General features: G+C 42.4%; 1 protein-coding gene across 3 annotated transcripts in view; it reads left to right on the top strand.

Annotated features, from left to right (window-relative positions):
- Positions 1 to 600: 600 nt before the first annotated feature.
- cerkl (ceramide kinase-like) overlaps positions 601 to 21,043 on the top strand; it is a 133,531-nt gene continuing 113,088 nt past the window's right edge. For 2 of the 3 annotated variants that reach the window (XM_046367707.1, XM_046367722.1), the window contains exons 1-2: positions 602 to 1,072; positions 19,611 to 19,844. In XM_046367707.1, the coding sequence (XP_046223663.1) occupies positions 721 to 1,072; positions 19,611 to 19,844 (586 nt within the window). In that variant the 5' untranslated portion in view covers positions 602 to 720. Of the gene's footprint in view, positions 1,073 to 19,610; positions 19,845 to 21,043 lie in introns of all 3 variants that reach the window. The other variant, XM_046367713.1, reaches the window with a different exon arrangement.

A 21,043-nucleotide genomic window follows, 5' to 3' on the forward strand; every position in this document is an offset into this window, starting at 1 on the left:
CCTTGACACCCAAAACTACTCGTTACAATTGAATGCTTAGGAGTTACGGCCTCTGATCTGGCAGACTCACTAAACACAAATACTTCGTTTGTAAATGATGTCTGAGTATTGGAGTGTGCCCCTGGCTGTCAATTAAAAATAATAATAATAAGGAAATCGTGCTGTCTGGTTTGCTGAATACAAGGAATTTGATGTATAGCATTTACTTTTGACAATTGAGTACTTTTCCCACCACTGTACATAAGTACATTTAAAACCAGATACTTTTAGACTTCTACTCAAGTAGTATTTTACTGGGTGACTTTCACTTTTACTCGAGGCATTTTCCATTAAGATATCTTTACTTTTACTGAAGTATGACAATTGAGTACTTTTTCCCACGCTGATTTTTGTTCAGTACCTAGGTTCACAGCTTCTTAAACTGATGTAATGCTCTATCCTTAATAAACGTAGTCGTTATGTATTATTCATCAAAGTAGCAAAGTCATCTTGGTCCCATATGTCATCCATAAGATGCAAGTGAGCAACTTCAAGAAATAAACTATGGAGATGCAGGCGCATGACCGGGAGGGACGGCCACGGGCGCGCGAGGCCGAGGGGGAAGTTTCAACTGGCAGACCTGCCATAATAACCTTACCCTCGCGGGCACGCGCCCACCCAGTAAATAGTCTCCAAGGCACCATTCCGAAAATTAGACTTTACTCTTATCGTATTCAAATCATGTTTGAATCCCCTTTAAAATCAAATGCACGGAACGCTTGGTCAGAGAGCCAGGAGGAGTTGAGCGAGACGGAACCGGTGTCGCCCGTGAGTAAAGGAAACCGTGGGAAGAAGAAGAAAAACAGAAGGCAACAACCACAACAACAAAAAAACGAGAAACGCTCGGTCTCAGCTCCCCAGCTTTGCGGGGAGGAGTCGTTTGATCGGGAAAATGAGCAGTCAGAGAAACGGTACACCGATTACGACGAACCGATAGTGAGAGGGATATTTCAAATAGGGAAGAAGAGTCACGACGTCCTTCTGACATCGATGAGGGTTACATGGAGTCCTATTCAGCCAGAGACCCCTACAGGTGAGCTCACTGTGCCAGCCTGCTGGTGTGTTCGTTTCTTCTGACAGTGATGCAGCCGACTGTAGCACTAGCATACAACGGGGAGTTGATTCATAAACCATAGTATTTTAACATGAAAACACAGGTGTTCCATTTTCACAGCTTTAGTGAAACAGAATGTTCATGCATCCGATAAATTCTCATGAAGTGACAATGTCAGAATAAGCTGGATGAACCTGTAACTAACCTACAGCTACATGAAACAAGATTAGCCCATGATTCAGTAGCTGACCGGAGAAAATTAGCAACGTCAAGACGTAGTGCAGACCATACTTGGCTGAGGCGTCAGCTATAACATTTAAAGAAGGCTTATTAGGCTATTGGCTGGCTCAGCTCTACAAGTGGTCGAATACAATTTAAAATAATGTATTTCGGCCTACAGAAACATAACACAACACAAAGTAGCCTAGTATTTCTTCCAGCAGAACATGCCTGCCTATAAGGCGCATGGTATCACTCTCACTTTAAAGTAGATGACCATTAACCGAGCCCCATTATCCTACAGCAGGGGCTGGCCATTGACTGTGCTCTTCCGTTTATGTCACCGTTGACAAGGAGGGATGAAATTGATTTTAGACTTATCTTTGACATAGCTTGACAACTAAAGAAACAGAAGTTTTGAACCATAAAGTTTTGAATATTGATAGGTAGGCTAAGCAACTATAGTAGATTAGCAACAGTTAATAGGCCTAGCCCTACATCAAATGTTGTAAACAAATACTGTATGTGTAGGCCTACAGGAAGCTACCTTGTTTAATAACATCAATATTGAATTCTCAGAGCTGTTTGCATAGAACCCCCCCCCCCCCCCCACACACCACTGAAATAGTTGACTAAAAGAGAGAAAGTGTCCGTTGCCAGAAAGTCATGTGTAACAGATGTGTTGGTAATAGACTCCGTCTCTGACCAGCCGGTCGACTGTTCTGAACACCTAAAGCACGGCATCTGGCGCTACTGTGGGCAGTTAGGATGTGTCACAAATGGCACCCATTTCCTTATATAGTACACTACTTTTGACCAGGGCCCATAGGGCTTCTGTCAAAAGTAGTGTACTGGGTAGAGAATAGGGTACCATTTGGGATGCAATGCTAGAATATGTCCAAGTAAAGGATACTAACACATCGCCATCTGCATCTCCACATTGAAGGATGGATACATGAGACATCGTGATCATCATGGGGTGGTTTAGGAAGCCCCACTTGGTTACATTTTTAACATCCTGAATGTAAATGTATTGTGCTTTTTTAAATGTACAAATATAGATGAACATTTGTATTCCATCACATTTGTTTTTAAGATTTACAATTTTACTTAAGTTGAATTATATGAAGATTTACCTCAACACTTTTCTATACAAAGATAACTTCTCATATTTTTAATTTTCACATAAAAATATTAACTTTTCATGATAATCAATTTAAATTCTAGCAGTTTCTAATGTCCAGTCAGTCTTCATAAAAATGATGAAAAGCATCCATAATAGTTGATCCTGAGTTGAAACGTTTCCATCCAAATAAAATCAAGACATCTGAAACATATTGGAGAGTTTGCAATAGACATTCAACTCTTTATGTTGTTGTTTGTTGTTGTACAGTATAGATTTCATGCCTCAAATAATCAATTGCCTAGTGAAAGAGAGATCAGACCTCATTTAGCTATTTTTTTTATATATATATATATACATTTGTAGTACTTTTTACCCCATTTCTCCCCAATTTTGTGATATCCAATTGGTAGTTACAGTCTTGTCCCGTCGCTGTAACTCCCGTACGGACTCTGGAGAGGCAAAGTTCGAGAGCCATGCGTCCTCCCAAACACGGCCATGCCAAGCTGCACTGCTTCCTGACACGCTGCTCGCTTAACCCGGAAGCCAGCCGCACCAATGTGTCGGAGGAAACACTGTACAGCTGACGAAAGAAGTCAATGTGCATGCGCCCGGCCCACCACATGAGTCGCTAGAGCTCGATGGCACAAGGACATCCCGGGCCGGCTAAACCCCCCATAACCCGGACTACGCTGGTCCAATTGTGCTCCTCTCGGGAGATCCAATTTTGCTTAAGCTTTAGAGGTAATACTTTTTGGTTATGTGTAATCCAAGCTAATGTTATTTAGCCAGCACTCCCAGAAAGCATCAGTCTAATAACCCCCTATGGCTGATAACAAATGCTCAGAAAAAAATGCCACGTCTGATTCGCTGGAAGTTCTCGATTTGATGGGTTCTGCCCGGGATAGCAGATCCTAACAGTGGTCTCAATCATCACATGAAATACAACTTACAACTTACAGTTGCCTGTATATCTGGCATGCAGAAGTTACCCTCATGTTCAAAGATATACAATGTTGTGGAGTTTTTAATTGACAGAAAATAAGCTTATGTTATTATTGAGGAATAGGTAATAACAGGTATTTAATGAGGTAGCCTACTGAGCCTATTCTGAATTCATGTACTTATTATATAGCGTGGCAATTCTTTTTGCAGTAAATATTCTGCAGTTCTATCACGCTTGCAATGATATCCGAGGGGGAAGAAAACAGTCTTCATTGTTTGCAGTAACTTCCTTGTTGTTGTAATATCGCAAATAGACATTTCACCGTCACGGAATCCATCTTTAATAGACAGTATCATCCCATTTCTTATTCTGTATGCATCAACTCACCACAGACAGATAATATTCATAGTGAATTCTAATTCCATGTAAACATACTGAAGTGTTGTGTTTTCCCAGAGGCTCCTACAAATGTAGGATCTTCATTTGAGCCAGTAGCAGAAAAATAATCCTGCAACAATAGGAAATGTGAATTATTATGTGGATTCTAATTAATGGACATTTTTGTAGGGGTTGATCATATTTTTGAGTGGAAATTATAAACTTAGAAGCACTGACTGATGTTATCTGTTTGATGTACTGTTTGAGTTCATGCCTCCAAATCTAATTATATTTGTCACATGCTTCATAAACTACAGGTGTAGACTAACAACAATGCAGAATTAAAGATATAATAAAAATAGAAATAGTGACATGAGGAATAAATACACAGTGAATAGCAATAACAAGTGAAAATAACATGGCTATATACACTGAGTGTACAAAAGATTAGGGTAGGGTTAAACATTAGGCTTACCTTTCTAATATTGAGTTGTCCTTTTGACCTCAACAGCCTAAATTTGTCGGGGCATGGACTCTACAAGGTGTTGAAATCTTTCCACAGGGATGCTGGCCCATGTTGACTCCAATGCTTCCCACAGTTGTGTCAAGTTGGCTGGATGTCCTTTGGGTGGTGGACCAATCTTGATACACATGGGAAACTGTTGGGCCTGAAAAACCCAGCAGCGTTGCAGTTCTTGACACACTCAAACCCGGTGCACCTGGCACCTACTACCATACCTCGATCAAAGGCGCTTAAATATTTATTCTTGCCCATTCACCCTCTGAATGGCACACGTCCACAATCCATGTCTCAATTGTCACAAAGCTTAAACATCCTTCTTTAACCCGTCTACTCCCCTTCATCTACACTGATTGAAGTGGATTTAACAAGTGACATCAATAAGGGATCATAGCTTTCACATGGATTCACCTGGTCAGTCTATGTCATGGAAAGAGCAGATGTTCCTAATGTTTTGTACCCTTAGTGTACATGGCTATATGTATATACACGTAGCTTAGCGCTTAGAGCGTTGGGCCAGTAACTGAAAGGTCGCTGGTTTGAATACCCGAGCTGACAAGGTGAACAATTTGTTGATGGGCCCTTAACCCTAATTGGCTCCAGGAGCACCGTCCTTCTGTAGCTCAGTTGGTAGAGCATGGCGCTTGTAACGCCAGGGTAGTGGGTTCGATTCCCGGGACCACCCATACGTAGAATGTATGCACACATGACTGTAAGTCGCTTTGGATAAAAGCGTCTGCTAAATGGAATACATTATTATTATTACTACTATGGCTGATCCCCCCTCCCTTTCCACAATAAAACATATTTTGAAAATGTATTTATACCAGCACTGAGTCGATGTGCAGGGGTACGAGTTAATTGAGGTAGCTAGGTACATAATGGTAGGGGTAAAGTGACAAGGCAACACGATAGATAATAGACAGTGAAAGCAGTGTATGTGGTGAGTGTGTGTGGCATCAGTGTGTGTGTGTGTGTGTTGGGGTGTCAGTGTAAGTGAGTGTGCTGAGCCGTAAGCGCCACTAGTGATGGGGGGAGAAAATCGATACAGTTACATATCAGAATATTTATTTTGACAATATCGCAATATTATTTTGGCTGTACCTGCACCAAGACTTCAGTATTATTTTCCTTAATAGTTTGTTCTCCATCTTATTTTTAAATAGGGAGCCAATTTATTTTAATTAAAACTTTTTTTTATTTAAATGACTGATAAAAACTGTCTGTCTGCAGGAGACATGTGGCGGGCAATGTTTTTGAAACACCGAATCGCAATAAAATCACAGTATTGAATCGCAGTACATATAGAATCGTGAGAATCACAATACATATAGAATCATGAGAATCGCAATACATATAGAATCGTAAGAATCGCAATACATATCGTATAGGCACCAAAGTATTGTGATATCGTATTGTGAGGTCCCTGGCAATTCCCAGCCCTACTCACCACCCTCTGTAGCACCTTGCGGTCGAGTGCCTAGCAGTTGCCATACCAAGCGGTGATGCAGCCAGTCAAGATGCTCTCAATCGTGCAGCTGTAGACCATTTTGAGGATCTGAGGGCCCATGTCAAAATCTTTCCAGCCTCCTGACGGGGAAGAGGCCCTCTTCTGTCATGCCCTCTTCACAACTGTGTGGGTGTGTGTGTGGACCATGCTAATTCCTTAGTGATGTGGACACCGAGAAACTTGAAGCTCTCGACCTGCTCCACTACTTCCCCATCGATGTGGATGGGGGCGTGTTCGGTCCTCCGTTTCCTTTAGTCCACGATAAGCTTTGTCTCGCCAAAGTTATTTCAAATAAATAATCAGAAATATTATGGATTTTAAACATTTAGGTGCATATAAGTGTCTCATCGGCTGAAAGCTTACATTCTTGTTAATCTAGCTGCACTGTACGATTTACAGTAGCTATTACAGCGAAACATGCCATGCAATTGTTTGAGGACGGCGCCCCACATCAAAATGTTTTTACAACAGGCACAGGTTTCATACATTCACATACTGTATGTTCAATAGGAAACCGATTTTAGCAGGTGCGTAATGTCTTCATGGCACGCGCTAACACAAATTTCCAGGACTGTGTCCTTCTACTAAAACTGATATTTCTTATTTGTTTTTGAAGTTACAAGCCTGAAACCTTGAACTTAGACTGCTGACACTCTGTGGAAGCCATCGGAATTGCATCCAGGGGGCTAATTTTCAATATGACATTTCTCTTGCATTTCTAAGAGGATGGTCTCTCAAAAACCAATCTGTTTGGTATTTCTTTGGATGTTTTCCTACCATATCTATTGTGTTATATTTTCCTACATTACTTTAACATTTCTACAAACTTCAACGTGTTTTCTTTCCAATGATACCAATTATATGCATATCCTGGCTTCAGGGCCTGAGCTACAGGAAGTTTACTTTGGACACGTCATTCAGGCAGGAAGTGGAGAAAAAGGGGCCTAGCCCTAAGAAGTTTTAAGGGAGAGGATGTTATCCTGGCACCACACTGCCAGGTCTCTGATCCCATCCCCATAGGCTGCCTCATCGGGGTCTGTGATCAGTCCTACCACCATCGTGTCGTTAGCAAACTTGATGATAGTGTTGGAGTTACCAGTCATGAGTGACCAGGGAGTAAAGGATTGGACTAAGCACACACCTCTGAGGGGCCCCTGTGTTCATGTTGTTGTTACCTACCTGGCCCGTCAGGAAGTTCAGGATCCAGTTGCAGTGGGAGGTGTTCAGTCCCAGGGTTCTGAGCATGGTGTTGAGCTTGGAGTGGACTATGGTGTTGAATGCTGAGCTGTAGTCAATTAACAACATTCCTACATACATTTGAAGTCGGAAGTTAACATACATTTAGGTTGGACTCATTAAAACTAGTTTTTCAACCACTCCACAAATGTCTTGTTAACAAACTATAGTTTTGCCAAGTCGGTTAGGACATCTACTTTGTGCATGACACAATCATTTTTCCAACAATTGTTTACAGATTATTTCACTTATAATTCACTGTATCACAATTCCAGTGGGTCAGAAGTTTACATACACTAAGTTGACTGTGACTTTAAACAGCTTGGAAAATTTCAGAAAATGATGTCATGGCTTTAGAAGCTTTTGATAGGCTAATTGACATCATTTGAGTCAATTGGAGGTACCTGTGGATGTATTTCAAGGCCTACGTTCAAACTCTGTGCCTCTTTGCTTGACATCATGGGAAAATATAAATCAGCCAAGACCTCAGAAAAACAATTGTAGACCTCCACAAGTCTGGTTCATCGTTGGGAGCAATTTCCAAATGCCTGAAGGTACCACGTTCATCTGTACAAACAATAGTATGCAAGTATAAACACCATGGGACCACGCAGCCGTCATACCTCTCAGGAAGAAGACGCGTTCTGTCTCCTAGCGATTAACTTACTTTGCTGCGAAAAGTGCAAATCAATCCCAGAACAACAGCAAAGGACCTTGTGAAGAGGCTGGAGGAAACAGGTACAAAAGTATCTATTTCCACAGTAAAACGAGTCCTATATCGACATAACCTGAAAGGCCACTCAGCAAGGAAGACGCCACTGCTCCAAAACCGTCATAAAGAAGCCAGACTACGGTTTGCAACTGCACATGGGGACAAAGATCTGACTTTTTGGAGAAATGTCCTCTGGTCTGATGAAACAAAAATTGAACTGTTTGGCCATAATGACCATCGTTATGTTAGGAGGAAAAAGGGGGACGCTTGCAAGCCGAAGAACACCATTCTAACCATGAAGCACGGGGGTGGCAGCATCATGTTGTGGGGGTGCTTTGCTGCAGGAGGGACTGGTGCACTTCACAAAATAGATAGCATTATGAGGATGGAAAATTGTGTGGATATATTGAAGAAACATATCAAGACATCAGTCAGGAAGTTAAAGCTTGGTCGCAAATGGGTCTTCTAAATGGACAATGACCCCAAGCATACTTCCAAAGTTGTGGCAAAAAGGTTTAAGGACAACAAAGTCCTCACCTCAATCCTATAGAACATTTGTGGGCAGAACTGAAAAAGCCTGTGCAAAAAAGGAGGCCTACAAACCTGACTCAGTTACACCAGCTCTGTCAGGAGGAATGGGCCAAAATTCCCCCAACTTATTGTGGGAAGCTTGTGGAAGGCTACCCAAAACATTTGACCCAAGTTAAACAATTTAAAGGCAATGCTAGCAAATACTAATTGAATGTATGTAAACTTCTGACCCACTGGGAATGTGATGAAAGAAATAAAAGCTGAAATAAATCATTCTCTCTACTATTTTTCTGACATTTCACATTCTTAAGGTAAAGTGGTGATCCTAACTGACCTAAGACAGAGAATGTTTACTAGGATTACATGTCAGGAATTGTGAAAAACTTGAGTTTAAATGTATTTGCCTAAGGTGTATGTGAACTTCCGACTTCAACTGTTGGTATTCCTTTTGTCCAGGTGGGTGAGGGCAGTGTGGAGGTCAATAGAAATTGGGCCATCTGTTGGTCTGTTGGGGTGGTATGTGAATTGGAGATGGTGCAGACCACAGAGATCATGTTGAATGTTGAACAGATCATCTGGTCAGAAGGAATGGTCTTGACTGGATCATAGAGGACAGTCAAGGTTTTATTATATTTAGGCTTCTGTATGTTGCTAAGCCCCTGGCTACAGCAGAGACTAAATGGCATGTCAAATATGCCACTTCATTTCTCAAATGCCTCTTATTACATGATAGGCACCTGAGGAAACAAGATCAACTCACAATTTAGAACACAAGATTAGTTACATTTTTCAATCACAATTTAGATTGACACACATAGCATTTGTTTTTTCGAAATGTAATTTTATTTTTTTCACTCTGGCCATGATATATTTTGGTCAGGATCAGTTCCCAAGAGAGGGATATGATTTCTCTGGCCAGTTCAGTTGTGGGTAGTCAGATGTTGAAGTGAGATGTATAAATAACCTGTCATCCCCAAATCCCTGAGACAGTTCTAGGCTCATCAGAAACCTCAGTCCCCACTACTGGTCAGCCTGGACAGCCTAGTCCCAGTTTTCTGAGATTAATTACCCCACAGAGGTTTTTGGTAGTGTCTAAAGAAAGTCACATTTATTTTAGTCTAGAACAGAGTCCTATTTTGAAACATTCAAATGTATTATGGAATAGAATCTATGCAGTATGTCCAAGCTTGAAAACCAATGAGGATCATTGGGATTTCAGTTTACTTCATGAATAAACAACTACAATCCCTTCTTATATATATCACATATAACACTATTGTCAGCATAAATCTCAGGCTTGAGGTTTGAGGCTTGATGGCTAATGCAACATGAGCATGTGTAGGCTACATAGAAGTTGAAATATGAGCATGTGTACAGTCGTGGCCAAAAGTTTTGAGAATTACACAAATATTAATTTTCACAAAGTCTGCTGCCTCAGTTTGTATGATGGCAATTTGCATATACTCCAGAATGTTATGAAGAGTGATCAGATGAATTGCAATTAATTGCAAAGTCCCTCTTTGCCATGTACATGAACTGAATCCACAAAAAAAACATTTCCACTGCATTTCAGCCCTGCCACAAAAGGACCAGGTGACATCATGTCAGTGATTCTTTCGTTAACACAGGTGTGAGTTTTGACGAGGACAAGGCTGGAGATCACTCTTTCATGCTGATTGAGTTCGAATAACAGACTGGAAGCTTCAAAAGGAGGGTGGTGCTTGGAATCATTGTTCTTCCTCTGTCAACCATGGTTACCTGCAAGGAAACACGTGCCGTCATCATTGTTTTGCACAAAAAGGGCTTCACAGGCAAGGATATTGCTGCCAATAAGATTGCGCATAAATCAACCATTTATCAGATCATCAAGAACTTCAAGGAGAGCGGTTCAATTGTAGTGAAGAAGGCTTCAGGGCACCCAAGAAAGTTTAGCAAGCCCCAGGACCGTCTCCTAAAGTTTATTCAGCTCCGGAATCGGGGCACCACCAGTACAGAGCTTGCTCGGAATGGCAGCAGGCAGGTGTGAGTGCATCTGCTCGCACAGTGAGGCGAAGACTTTTGGAGAAGCCATGAATAAAGAATGGTACCAACACATCCTCCGAGAGCAACTTCTCCCAACCATCCAGGAACATTTTGGTGACGAACAATGCCTTTCCCAGCATGATGGAGCACCTTGCCATAAGGCAAAAGTGATAATGAAGTAGCTCGGGGAACAAATCATCAATATTTTGGGTCCATGGCCAGGAAACTCCCCAGACCTTAATCCCATTGAGAACTTGTGGTCAATCCTCAAGAGGCGGGTGAACAAACAAAACCCCACAAATTCTGACAAACTCCAAGCATTGAATATGCAAGAATGGGCTCCATCAGTCAGTATGTGACCCAGAAGTTAATTGACAGCATGCCAGGGTGGATTGCAGAGGTCTTGAAAAAGAATGGTCAACACTGCAAATATTGACTTTGCATCAACTTCATGTAATTGTCAATAAAAGCATTTGACACTTATGAAATGCTTGTAATTATACTTCAGTATTCCATAGTAACATCTGACAAATATATCTGAAGACACTGAAGCAGCGAACTTTGTGGAAATTAATATTTGTGTCATTCTCAACTTTTGGCCACGACTGTAGGCTACATAGAGGTTGAAATATGAGCATGTGTAGGTTACATGGAGGTTGAAATATGAGCATGTGTAGGCTACATGGAGGTTGAAATATGAGCATGTGTAGGCTTCATGGAGGTTGAAATATGAGCATGTGTAGGCTTCATGGAGGTTGAAATATGAGCATGTGTAGGCTACATGGAGGTTGAAATATGAGCATGTGTAGGCTACATAGAGGTTGAAATATGAGCATGTGTAGGCTAAACGGAGGTTGAAATATGAGCATGTGTAGGCTACATAGAGGTTGAAATATGATCATGTGTAGGCTAAGTGGAGGTTGAAATATGAGCATGTTTATGCTACATAGAGGTTGAAATATGAGCATGTGTAGGCTAAGTGGAGGTTGAAATATGAGCATGTGTAGGCTGCGTACATGTTCTGAGACCAAAGTTGTTGACATTTTCAACAAGCCTTTGGTTTTCATCTGTAGTTTAGGATTGACAGGGAAACCCAATCCCATGCTGAGGTCCTATAGTTATGTCTGCTATTGTCTTTGACTGGTGATGTATATATCTGCTCCAGGCCACACAGCAGAGTCTATGTTTAGCTCATATTTTATGGGTCACGGCTGTATAAAGGCCAGATCAATACAACACATAGTTGACAAACAGGTTCATATAACGTAGAGCCTCTCCTCTCTAGAGTCTGACTATAGATATATATTATATATCCACAATGTCTCCAGAGATCTTATCTGAAAGATGGATAAACCTGTGGGGGCTCTCCCTGCTCTGCTGGATTTACAGTTTAATCCTGAGTACATTTGGGAAATACTCTAACATTAACAATGAGTGCTGAAAGCAGTCATTCAATTTGTGATATAATTCAGTATAGTCATATAATTGTGATGAAAAGTTGGATGTCATCCATCATGCCTTTTAATCTGAACACAAAATACAATAAAGCATGATAATGTGACATTGATGGAATTCTTTCGGGCCTTAATGTGGTGTCCCGCAACGCTCCATATAAGGGCCTCACTTGTTCCTGTTACACAGTACCAGTCAAAAGTTTGGACACACCTACTCAATCAAGGGTTTTTCTTAATTTTTTAAAACTATTTTTTACATTGTAGAATAATAGTGAAGACATCAACACCTATGGAATCAGGTAGTAACCAAAAAAGTGTTAAACAAATCAAAATATATTTTATATTTGGCAATCTCTCAACCAGCTTCGTGAGGTAGTTACCTGGAATGCTTTCAATTAACAGGCGTGCCTTGTTAATTTGTGGAATTTCTTTCCTTAATGCATTTGTGACAAGGTAGGGGTAGTATACATAAGATAGCCCTATTTGGTAAAAGTCCATATTATGGCAAGAACAGCTCAAATAAGCAAAGAAATAGACAGTCCATCATTACTTTAAGACATGAAGGTCAGTCAATCTGGAAAATATCAAGAACTTCAAGTGCAGTAGAAAAAACCATCAAGCGTTATGATGAAACTGGCTCTCATGAGGACTGCCACAGGAAAGGAAGACCCAGAGATACCTCTGCTGCATGGAATAAGCTCATTAGAGTTAACTGCACCTCAGATTGCAGCCTAAATAAATGTGTCACAGAGTTCAAGTAACTGACACATCTCAACATCAACTGTTCAGAGGAGACTGCATGAATCAGGCCTTCATGGTCAAATTGCTGCAGAGAAACCACTACTAAAGGACACCAATAAGAAGAGTCTTGCTTGTGCCAAGAAACACGAGCAATGGACATCAGACCGGTGGAAATCTGTCCTTTGGTCTGATGAGTCCAAATTTGAGATTTTTGGTTCCAACTGCCGTGTCTTTGTGTGATGCAGAGTAGGTGAATGGATAATCTCCGCATGTGTGGTTCCCACGATGAAACATGGAGGAGGAGCTGTGATGGTGTGGGGTGCTTTGCTGGTGACACTGTCAGGGATTTATTTAGAATTCAAGGCACACTTAACCAACACGGCTACCACATCATTCTGCAGCGTTACGCCATCCCATCTGGTTTGCACTTAGTGGGACTATCATTTGTTTTTCAACAGGATAATGACCCAACACACCTCCAGGCTGTGTAAGGGCTATTTGACAAAGCAGGAGAGTGATGGAGTACTGCATCAGATGACCCGGCCCCCCAATCACCCAACCTCAACCCAATTGAGATGGTTTGGGATGAGTTGGACTGCAGAGTGAAGGAAAAGCAGCCAAACTGTGCTCAGCATATGTGGGAACTCCTTCAAGATTGTTGGAAAAGCATTCCTGGTGATCCTGGTTTAGAGAATGCCAAGCTTATGCAAAGGCAAAGGGTGGCTACTTGAATAATCTAAAATGTAAAAATATACTTTGATTTGTTTAACACTTTTTTGGTTACTAAATGATTCCATATGTGTTATTTAAAAGTTTTGATTCTACAATGTAGGAAATAGTAAAAATAAAGAAAAATCCTTGAATGAGTTGGTGTGTCCAAACTTTTGACTGGCACTGTGTGTTAATATTTGTTTTACCCCAAAATGAATCTAATCAACTCAATCAAACAATGACAGGCACACTGGTCCATAGAAATACTGTAGAATTAGAACAGTTCTGATATATCTTATATCTCAAAACTCTTCTCTCCAGCCTGGCTTGTGTCTTTCTCTGTCGAACATGATTCTGATTTGAAACGATATGATAGGTACACCCCTTCATTTGGGGCACAGTGAGGAGCTCTCAAAAACGTAATTGCTGCCAGATGGAGACAAGATTCCCCCCAACACTGCTCCTGCTTGCAGCAGACAGGGGGCAAAGCATATCATGTACTGTAAATAATGTATTGTTAATGTATGGACACGACGCATCAATTCAAAACCCATTTTCAAACATGCATTACATCTGATATCAAGAAATGACTCGGTTTTCGACAGTTTTGGATATATTACAAAGATATTCTCAGATTTGCCTTTTTTTAACCATCTGTACATTACAGTAGATGTGTAAATATGAATGTTGGGTTCTTCTTCATTCAATGTGTTAATTTGTGATCAACAACAATGGCTACAAGACAAAGAGCAGTTTAAGGAGAATAACAACGTGTTTTAGAGATAACTAAGACATAGTTATCTCTAAAACATGCTTTTCTCCTCAGATGAAACTTCTCTTTGTCTTATTTCAGATGTAGCTGCTGTTGTTTCGTACAGTAGAGTGCTCTGAGTCCCAGATGAGTTTGTTGTGTTGACAAGTGTCCAAGCATAGGCAGTTTCCCCCCATGTTGTGTGGGCCATGTGGTTCACAGTGTGGTGCCTAGGATCATATTTTCCACCTGTGCCTTCGGTGGTCTGCCTGCACACACACACACACACACACACACACACACACACAATTTTTACATTTTTATATTGCTGTTTTGAAGTCCCCAGGAAGCAAACAGAGCAGACGACAGGGTCTGTTTGCGCCCTTTGTGCAATTAGACTGTGACATTGTCAGTCCCAAATGGCACCCTATTCCCTATTTGGTGCACTATTTTCAACCAGGCCCATTGGGCTCTGGTCAAAAGTAGTTCACTATATAGGGAATAGTATGCCATTTGGGACGCATCTCCTGCCTATCTGTCCCTCTTGTAATATGGAGGGGTCACACACATTCTGAACCCTCACTGTGGTTACTGTACTCACTGTACCATTCAGCTAATTCATTTCGACTGTCATAATTTGTGGCGCAAGTATGAATACAAATTAGTCCTCTCAATCTGTCACTTACTCTTCCAACAATCATGATGTATAGTGTTGATTCGGCTGAGGAAACTACAGGATAGTATTTTCTGGCAAATGCAGTCCATCAATGTATTTTATTTTTATCAATCAAAGCATTTCTACACACACACACACACCTGTCTAACACCAACCTCTCAGGTATTACTGAGTGAACGGCACAGGTTGTAACATAATGACTAGATGTTGATAGTAGTGAGTAATCCTTTGTATCGTCCCACCCAAAATCTATTTTCTAGAGAGAGAGAGAGAGAGAGAGAGAGAGAGAGAGAGGGGAAAATGCACCCGTCTATTTTCATTTTCAGTAGTGATGCAGCTTCTTCTATCACCGTCACTTAAGATAGATAAAACCTGAATTTGAAAAAAGCATCAAAAATATTCCCATCCTCTATAGTCTAGAACATAACATTATATATTATTGAATTGCAATTTAATGCTATGACTTGGAAATGATGAATGATGATCCATTAAGGACTACATTTGCATCCCATACAAACCAAATCCACCCTTAACTATTCCTAATTAGTTTCACAGATTGTGCCAAAACCCTAAATAACTCAAACCAAGTTCCAAACATCTCTCAGCCAGCAAACTTTGTTAATGTGAATATGGGCCTGAATGAAGGCATGAGCAGCCCTTTCTGTATGGAGTGAATCTTTATAGGCAGAGCAGAGTAGCACCTGAAAGATTGGACATGTGCAGAAACTGCAAACACAATTAGCGTCAAGCGGATGAGTCCCCCTATAATCCTGTTTACTGTCTGAATCAGGCAGATGTGCCAAGATTGATTCAGACAGGACAGGGTGCCAGCACCAGCTTACTGTAATGTTGGAGGTGAGGGAGGGTAGTTTTGGGACAGAAATCATAAGCCTAACCCTCCCTCTCCCCGCTTTACCAAAACTACCTCACTTCCTTTAGTGCCTCTTCCCCTGTACATCACTGTATTGTTGGAGGGGAGAGTGCGAAGGAGGTGGGTGAGGAGGTACACTCTTCCCTCCCCTTTCCCAAAACAATTCACCTACCCCTCTACCCCCCCCCCCTCTCAGTGGCTTTTACCCCTGTAGGTATATCACTGTTGTTAACACAGCCCTGTTTGTCATTCGGTCCCTGTCTCCAGCCAGCTCTCTCTGTCAGTCGGGGGAGATGATCTTTATTCCCTCTAATTAAATTGACTTGGTTCTTTTTGCAGCCACCAACGATCGAGTGAGATGGAGAAGTTAGATAAATATAATGATATTGAGGAGTTAGAGGAGGAGAAGAAGCCTGAGTATAGCAGACCTGGGTTCAAATAGGCTACTATATGAAATCATTTCAACAAGTACTTTATATTGAGCTGCATCACCCCCTTTTGCCCTCCGCACAGCCTCAATTAGTTGGGGAATGGAATTTACAAGGTGTCAAAAGTGTTCCACAGGGATGCTGGCCCATGTTGACTCCAATACTTCCCACAGTTGTGTTAAGTTGGCTGGATGTTCTTTGGGAGGAGGACCATTCTTGATACACACGGAAATCTGTTGAGTGTGAAAAACCCAGCAGTGTCACAGTTCTTGACATAAACTGGTGTGCCTGGAACCTACTACCATACCCCGTTCAAAGGCACTTAAGTATATTGTCTTGCCCATTCACCCTCTGAATGGCACACATACACAATCCATGTCTAAATTGTCTCAAGGCTTAAAAATCCTTCAATAACCTGTCTCCTCCCCTTCATCTACACTGATTTAAAGTAGATTTAACAAGTGACATCAATAAGGAATCATAGTTTTCACCTGGATTCACCTGGTCAGCCTATGTCATAGAAAGAGCAGGTGTTCTTAATGTTTTGTACACATTGTATGTACTTTCATTGAACTTACCTGGTGTATTGGAACTAATAGAATAGTCCCACAACTGCAAACCCCGCCCATCTGGCACTTCAGGCAGGCTAGAGCAAATGCTCATGGTATTTGAAAGATTTCAAATAGTATTTGAACCCAAGTCTGAATGAAGCCTGAATACCAGGAACAGATGGTGGCAGCCGGTGTGTCCCGCTCCTCACTGCTCCGTTCAGTAATGTGAGAGGATAGATGGTAGTTAATGTTCTGAAACACTGTCTGAGGAGCAGGCTGGGGCCGGGGCTTGGGATTTTACTCATGAAGAAAGGGTTTCACATGATGGGAGAGGGAATCACAGTCAGGCAGGCAGGTCAAGGGCAGGCAGAGGTCAGTAATCTGAGGCACAGTCAATCAGAGACAGAACGGCAGGCAGGGTCAGGGCAGGCAGAATGGTCAGAACCGGGAAGACTAGAAAACAAAACTAGAGAACAGGAGAAACGGGAAACACGCTGGAACTACTTGACAGTACAAGACAAACAGAAAACACAGGTATAAATACACAGGAGATAATGGGGACAAATGGGAGACACCTGGTGGGGGGTGGAGTCAAGCACAAGACAGGTGAAACAGATCAGGGTGTGATAGTACCCCCCCTATGGGCACCACCTGGTGTGGGGACCCTGATATCCCAAGGAACACTCAAAGGGGCGAGAGGCCAGTGGCCGAGCAGGGAGGGGTGGTGCGGGCGTATTCCACCCACACGAGTTGCTGGCTCCAGATGGTGGGATTGTCGAAGACGAGGCAACGAAGAGCCATCGCAAGGTCCTTATTGGCTTGCTCTGACTGGCTGTTAGACTGGTGTTGGAAGCCAGAGGACAGGCTGGCCGGATATATGAGACCTGGGGCGGTGAGGAACATGGAGTGGTTGAAGAAGGCCCAGTCGAGCCACGAGCCAGTCGAGCCACGAGCCATCAAAACTATGGCTACATAAGGTGATTTGATGATCAGGAACGGCATAGACTCACTGTGATTACCTGACACTCGCAGGTTGATAGGATCCGTATTGTGGGTAACTCGGCCAGTAGAACGCCCATCCAGCGCAGTAACGTCAATGGGAATAGAGAGGGGTTTTGTGGAGGTACCCAGCTCCGACACCATGGTGGAGTCCATAAAACTCTCGTCGGCCCCAGTCAATGAGCACCCGGAGAGGTTTGGACCCGTCACCTCACAGCAGGATCGCATGAAGAGGGTTAGGAGTAAGAAGAGAAGAGGGGTACGAGTAAGAAGAGAAGAGGGTGTACGAGTAAGAAGAGAAGAGGGTGTACGAGTAAGAAGAGAAGAGGGTTAGGAGTAAGAAGAGAAGAGGGTTAGGAGTAAGAAGAGAAGAGGGGTACGAGTAAGAAGAGAAGAGGGTTAGGAGTAAGAAGAGAAGAGGGTTAGGAGTAAGAAGAGAAGAGGGGTATGAGTAAGAAGAGAAGAGGGTTAGGAGTAAGAAGAGAAGAGGGTTAGGAGTAAGAAGAGAAGAGGGTTAGGAGTAAGAAGAGAAGAGGGGTACGAGTAAGAAGAGAAGAGGGTTAGGAGTAAGAAGAGAAGAGGGTTAGGAGTAAGAAGAGAAGAGGGTTAGGAGTAAGAAGAGAAGAGGGGTACGAGTAAGAAGAGAAGAGGGGTACGAGTAAGAAGAGAAGAGGGGTACGAGTAAGAAGAGAAGAGGGTTAGGAGTAAGAAGAGAAGAGGGTTTAGAGTAAGAAGAGAAGAGGGGTACGAGTAAGAAGAGAAGAGGGTTAGGAGTAAGAAGAGAAGAGGGGTACGAGTAAGAAGAGAAGAGGGGTACGAGTAAGAAGAGAAGAGGGGTACGAGTAAGAAGAGAAGAGGGTTAGGAGTAAGAAGAGAAGAGGGTTAGGAGTAAGAAGAGAAGAGGGGTACGAGTAAGAAGAGAAGAGGGGTACGAGTAAGAAGAGAAGAGGGGTACGAGTAAGAAGAGAAGAGGGGTACGAGTAAGAAGAGAAGAGGGGTACGAGTAAGAAGAGAAGAGGGGTACGAGTAAGAAGAGAAGAGGGTTAGGAGTAAGAAGAGAAGAGGGGTACGAGTAAGAAGAGAAGAGGGGTACGAGTAAGAAGAGAAGAGGGGTACGAGTAAGAAGAGAAGAGGGGTACGAGTAAGAAGAGAAGAGGGGTACGAGTAAGAAGAGAAGAGGGGTACGAGTAAGAGTAAGAAGAGAAGAGGGGTACGAGTAAGAAGAGAAGAGGGGTACGAGTAAGAAGAGAAGAGGGGTACGAGTAAGAAGAGAAGAGGGTTAGGAGTAAGAAGAGAAGAGGGGTACGAGTAAGAAGAGAAGAGGGTTAGGAGTAAGAAGAGAAGAGGGTTAGGAGTAAGAAGAGAAGAGGCGTAGATGGACAGGTAGATATCCAATGTTCTGTAGTACCACAATACAGACAGCGCTTGGTGCTCAGTCTGCGCAAGCGTTCAACAGGAGAACGGGTCGACTGCCCTCTGTGATTCCCGAGGGAACTCGGGTGACATCGGATTCTCCCAGCCATCTAGACTTTGGGAACTTCCGTGATTCTTCGGAGGCGAGGTGGGAATCGTGGACGAGCGAGTGTGACCAGGAACAGACCTCCTCTTCCTCCTACGTTCCCGAAGCCGGCCATCGATCTGTAGGGTCAAGGCTATGAGTGAGTCGTGGTCTATGGGCAGCTCCCGGGCTGCGAGCTTCAACCACCTCCGATAATCCATGCAGGAACGTGTCAAACATGAATTCCGGGTTCCAGATACTTTCGGTGGCAAAAGTGTGAAAATCCAGAGTCCTGTGATGTCACGCTCTCTGTCAACACATTAGGAGTAGAACTTAAACACTTAACTTTTAAACCTGGATAAGAGCGCCTGCTAAAATGTAAATGTAAACCTATTATCTCTCAGAACTAGGCTAAGTTGTTTGTTCATGCATAGGCCAAAGTATTTATGGCAGCATCCTAGTAAAGGGCTCCTGCAATATTTGCAATACAATATTTAGCTATATCATATTCTTTCTTCCTGTGTATCTCCAGGTCAATCGGAGATGCTGAGGCGTAAAGAGCACATGGAGCTGAAGGGTGTGTTTGTTCCTTAGCTTTTATATACACTGCCTGTAGCATATCTGTCTCTCTGTGTTCCAGGTCAGTCCGAAACTCTGAGGAGGACAGAGTACGTGGAGCTGAAGGATGTGTTTGGAGTGAAGGTGAAGAGACGTCGTTCTGCGGGCCAGGAGACAGGGGGCACTCTCCTGGGCATCACTCTGTTCCAGTGTAAGAAGAAGGGACCCAAGCTGAAGGACCATGCCATTCACTTCAACAACATGAGCGTGGACCACTGTGAGATCTGGTTCAAAAAACTTAAGGAGATACTCAGTGGTAAGTGTCAGTGTCCTTCACAAAAAATACTTTAAACACATAGGACTGATTTCTCTGACAAAGATTGAGCCTAGTTCTAGACTCAATGGTGATTCTGCTTTTTAGTCTAAGGCTAGGCTTAATATGGGTCTGGTAAACCCATACAGTATTTGGTATGACTGAGTAGTGCATTTTCATGTGGACTGAACCAATGGCCCCAAACTCAATTGTACTACCCCAAGTGGGCCACGATGGTTTTGACAAATATTTAAACAGCAAACATATCAAGCTGTTTATGTTGGACAGCCATTTGCCTTGATTTTGTTAAGTGCAACAGCCCACATTGATTTTGTTAAGTGCAACAGCCCACAATGATTTTAAGTGCAACAGCCCACATTGATTTTGTTAAGTGCAACAGCCCACATTGATTTTGTTAAGTGCAACAGCCCACATTGATTTTGTTAAGTGCAACAGCCCACATTGATTTTGTTAAGTGCAACAGCCCACAATGATTTTGTTAAGTGCAACAGCCCACATTGATTTTGTTAAGTGCAACAGCCCACATTGATTTTGTTAAGTGCAACAGCCCACATTGATTTTGTTAAGTGCAACAGCCCACATTGATTTTGTTAAGTGCAACAGCCCACAATGATTTTGTTAAGTGCAACAGCCCACATTGATTTTGTTAAGTGCAACAGCCCACAATGATTTTGTTAAGTGCAACAGCCCACATTGATTTTGTTAAGTGCAACAGCCCACATTGATTTTGTTAAGTGCAACAGCCCACAATGATTTTGTTAAGTGCAACAGCCCACATTGATTTTGTTAAGTGCAACAGCCCACATTGATTTTGTTAAGTGCAACAGCCCACAATGATTTTGTTAAGTGCAACAGCCCACATTGATTTTGTTAAGTGCAACAGCCCACATTGATTTTGTTAAGTGCAACAGCCCACAATGATTTTGTTAAGTGCAACAGCCCACATTGATTTTGTTAAGTGCAACAGCCCACAATGATTTTGTTAAGTGCAACAGCCCACATTGATTTTGTTAAGTGCAACAGCCCACAATGATTTTGTTAAGTGCAACAGCCCACAATGATTTTGTTAAGTGCAACAGCCCACAATGATTTTGTTAAGTGCAACAGCCCACAATGATTTTGTTAAGTGCAACAGCCCACAATGATTTTGTTAAGTGCAACAGCCCACATTGATTTTGTTA

The sequence above is a fragment of the Oncorhynchus gorbuscha genome, linkage group LG01 (genome assembly GCF_021184085.1).
Source record: "Oncorhynchus gorbuscha isolate QuinsamMale2020 ecotype Even-year linkage group LG01, OgorEven_v1.0, whole genome shotgun sequence".
In the NCBI taxonomy this organism is placed as follows: Eukaryota; Metazoa; Chordata; class Actinopteri; order Salmoniformes; family Salmonidae; genus Oncorhynchus; species Oncorhynchus gorbuscha.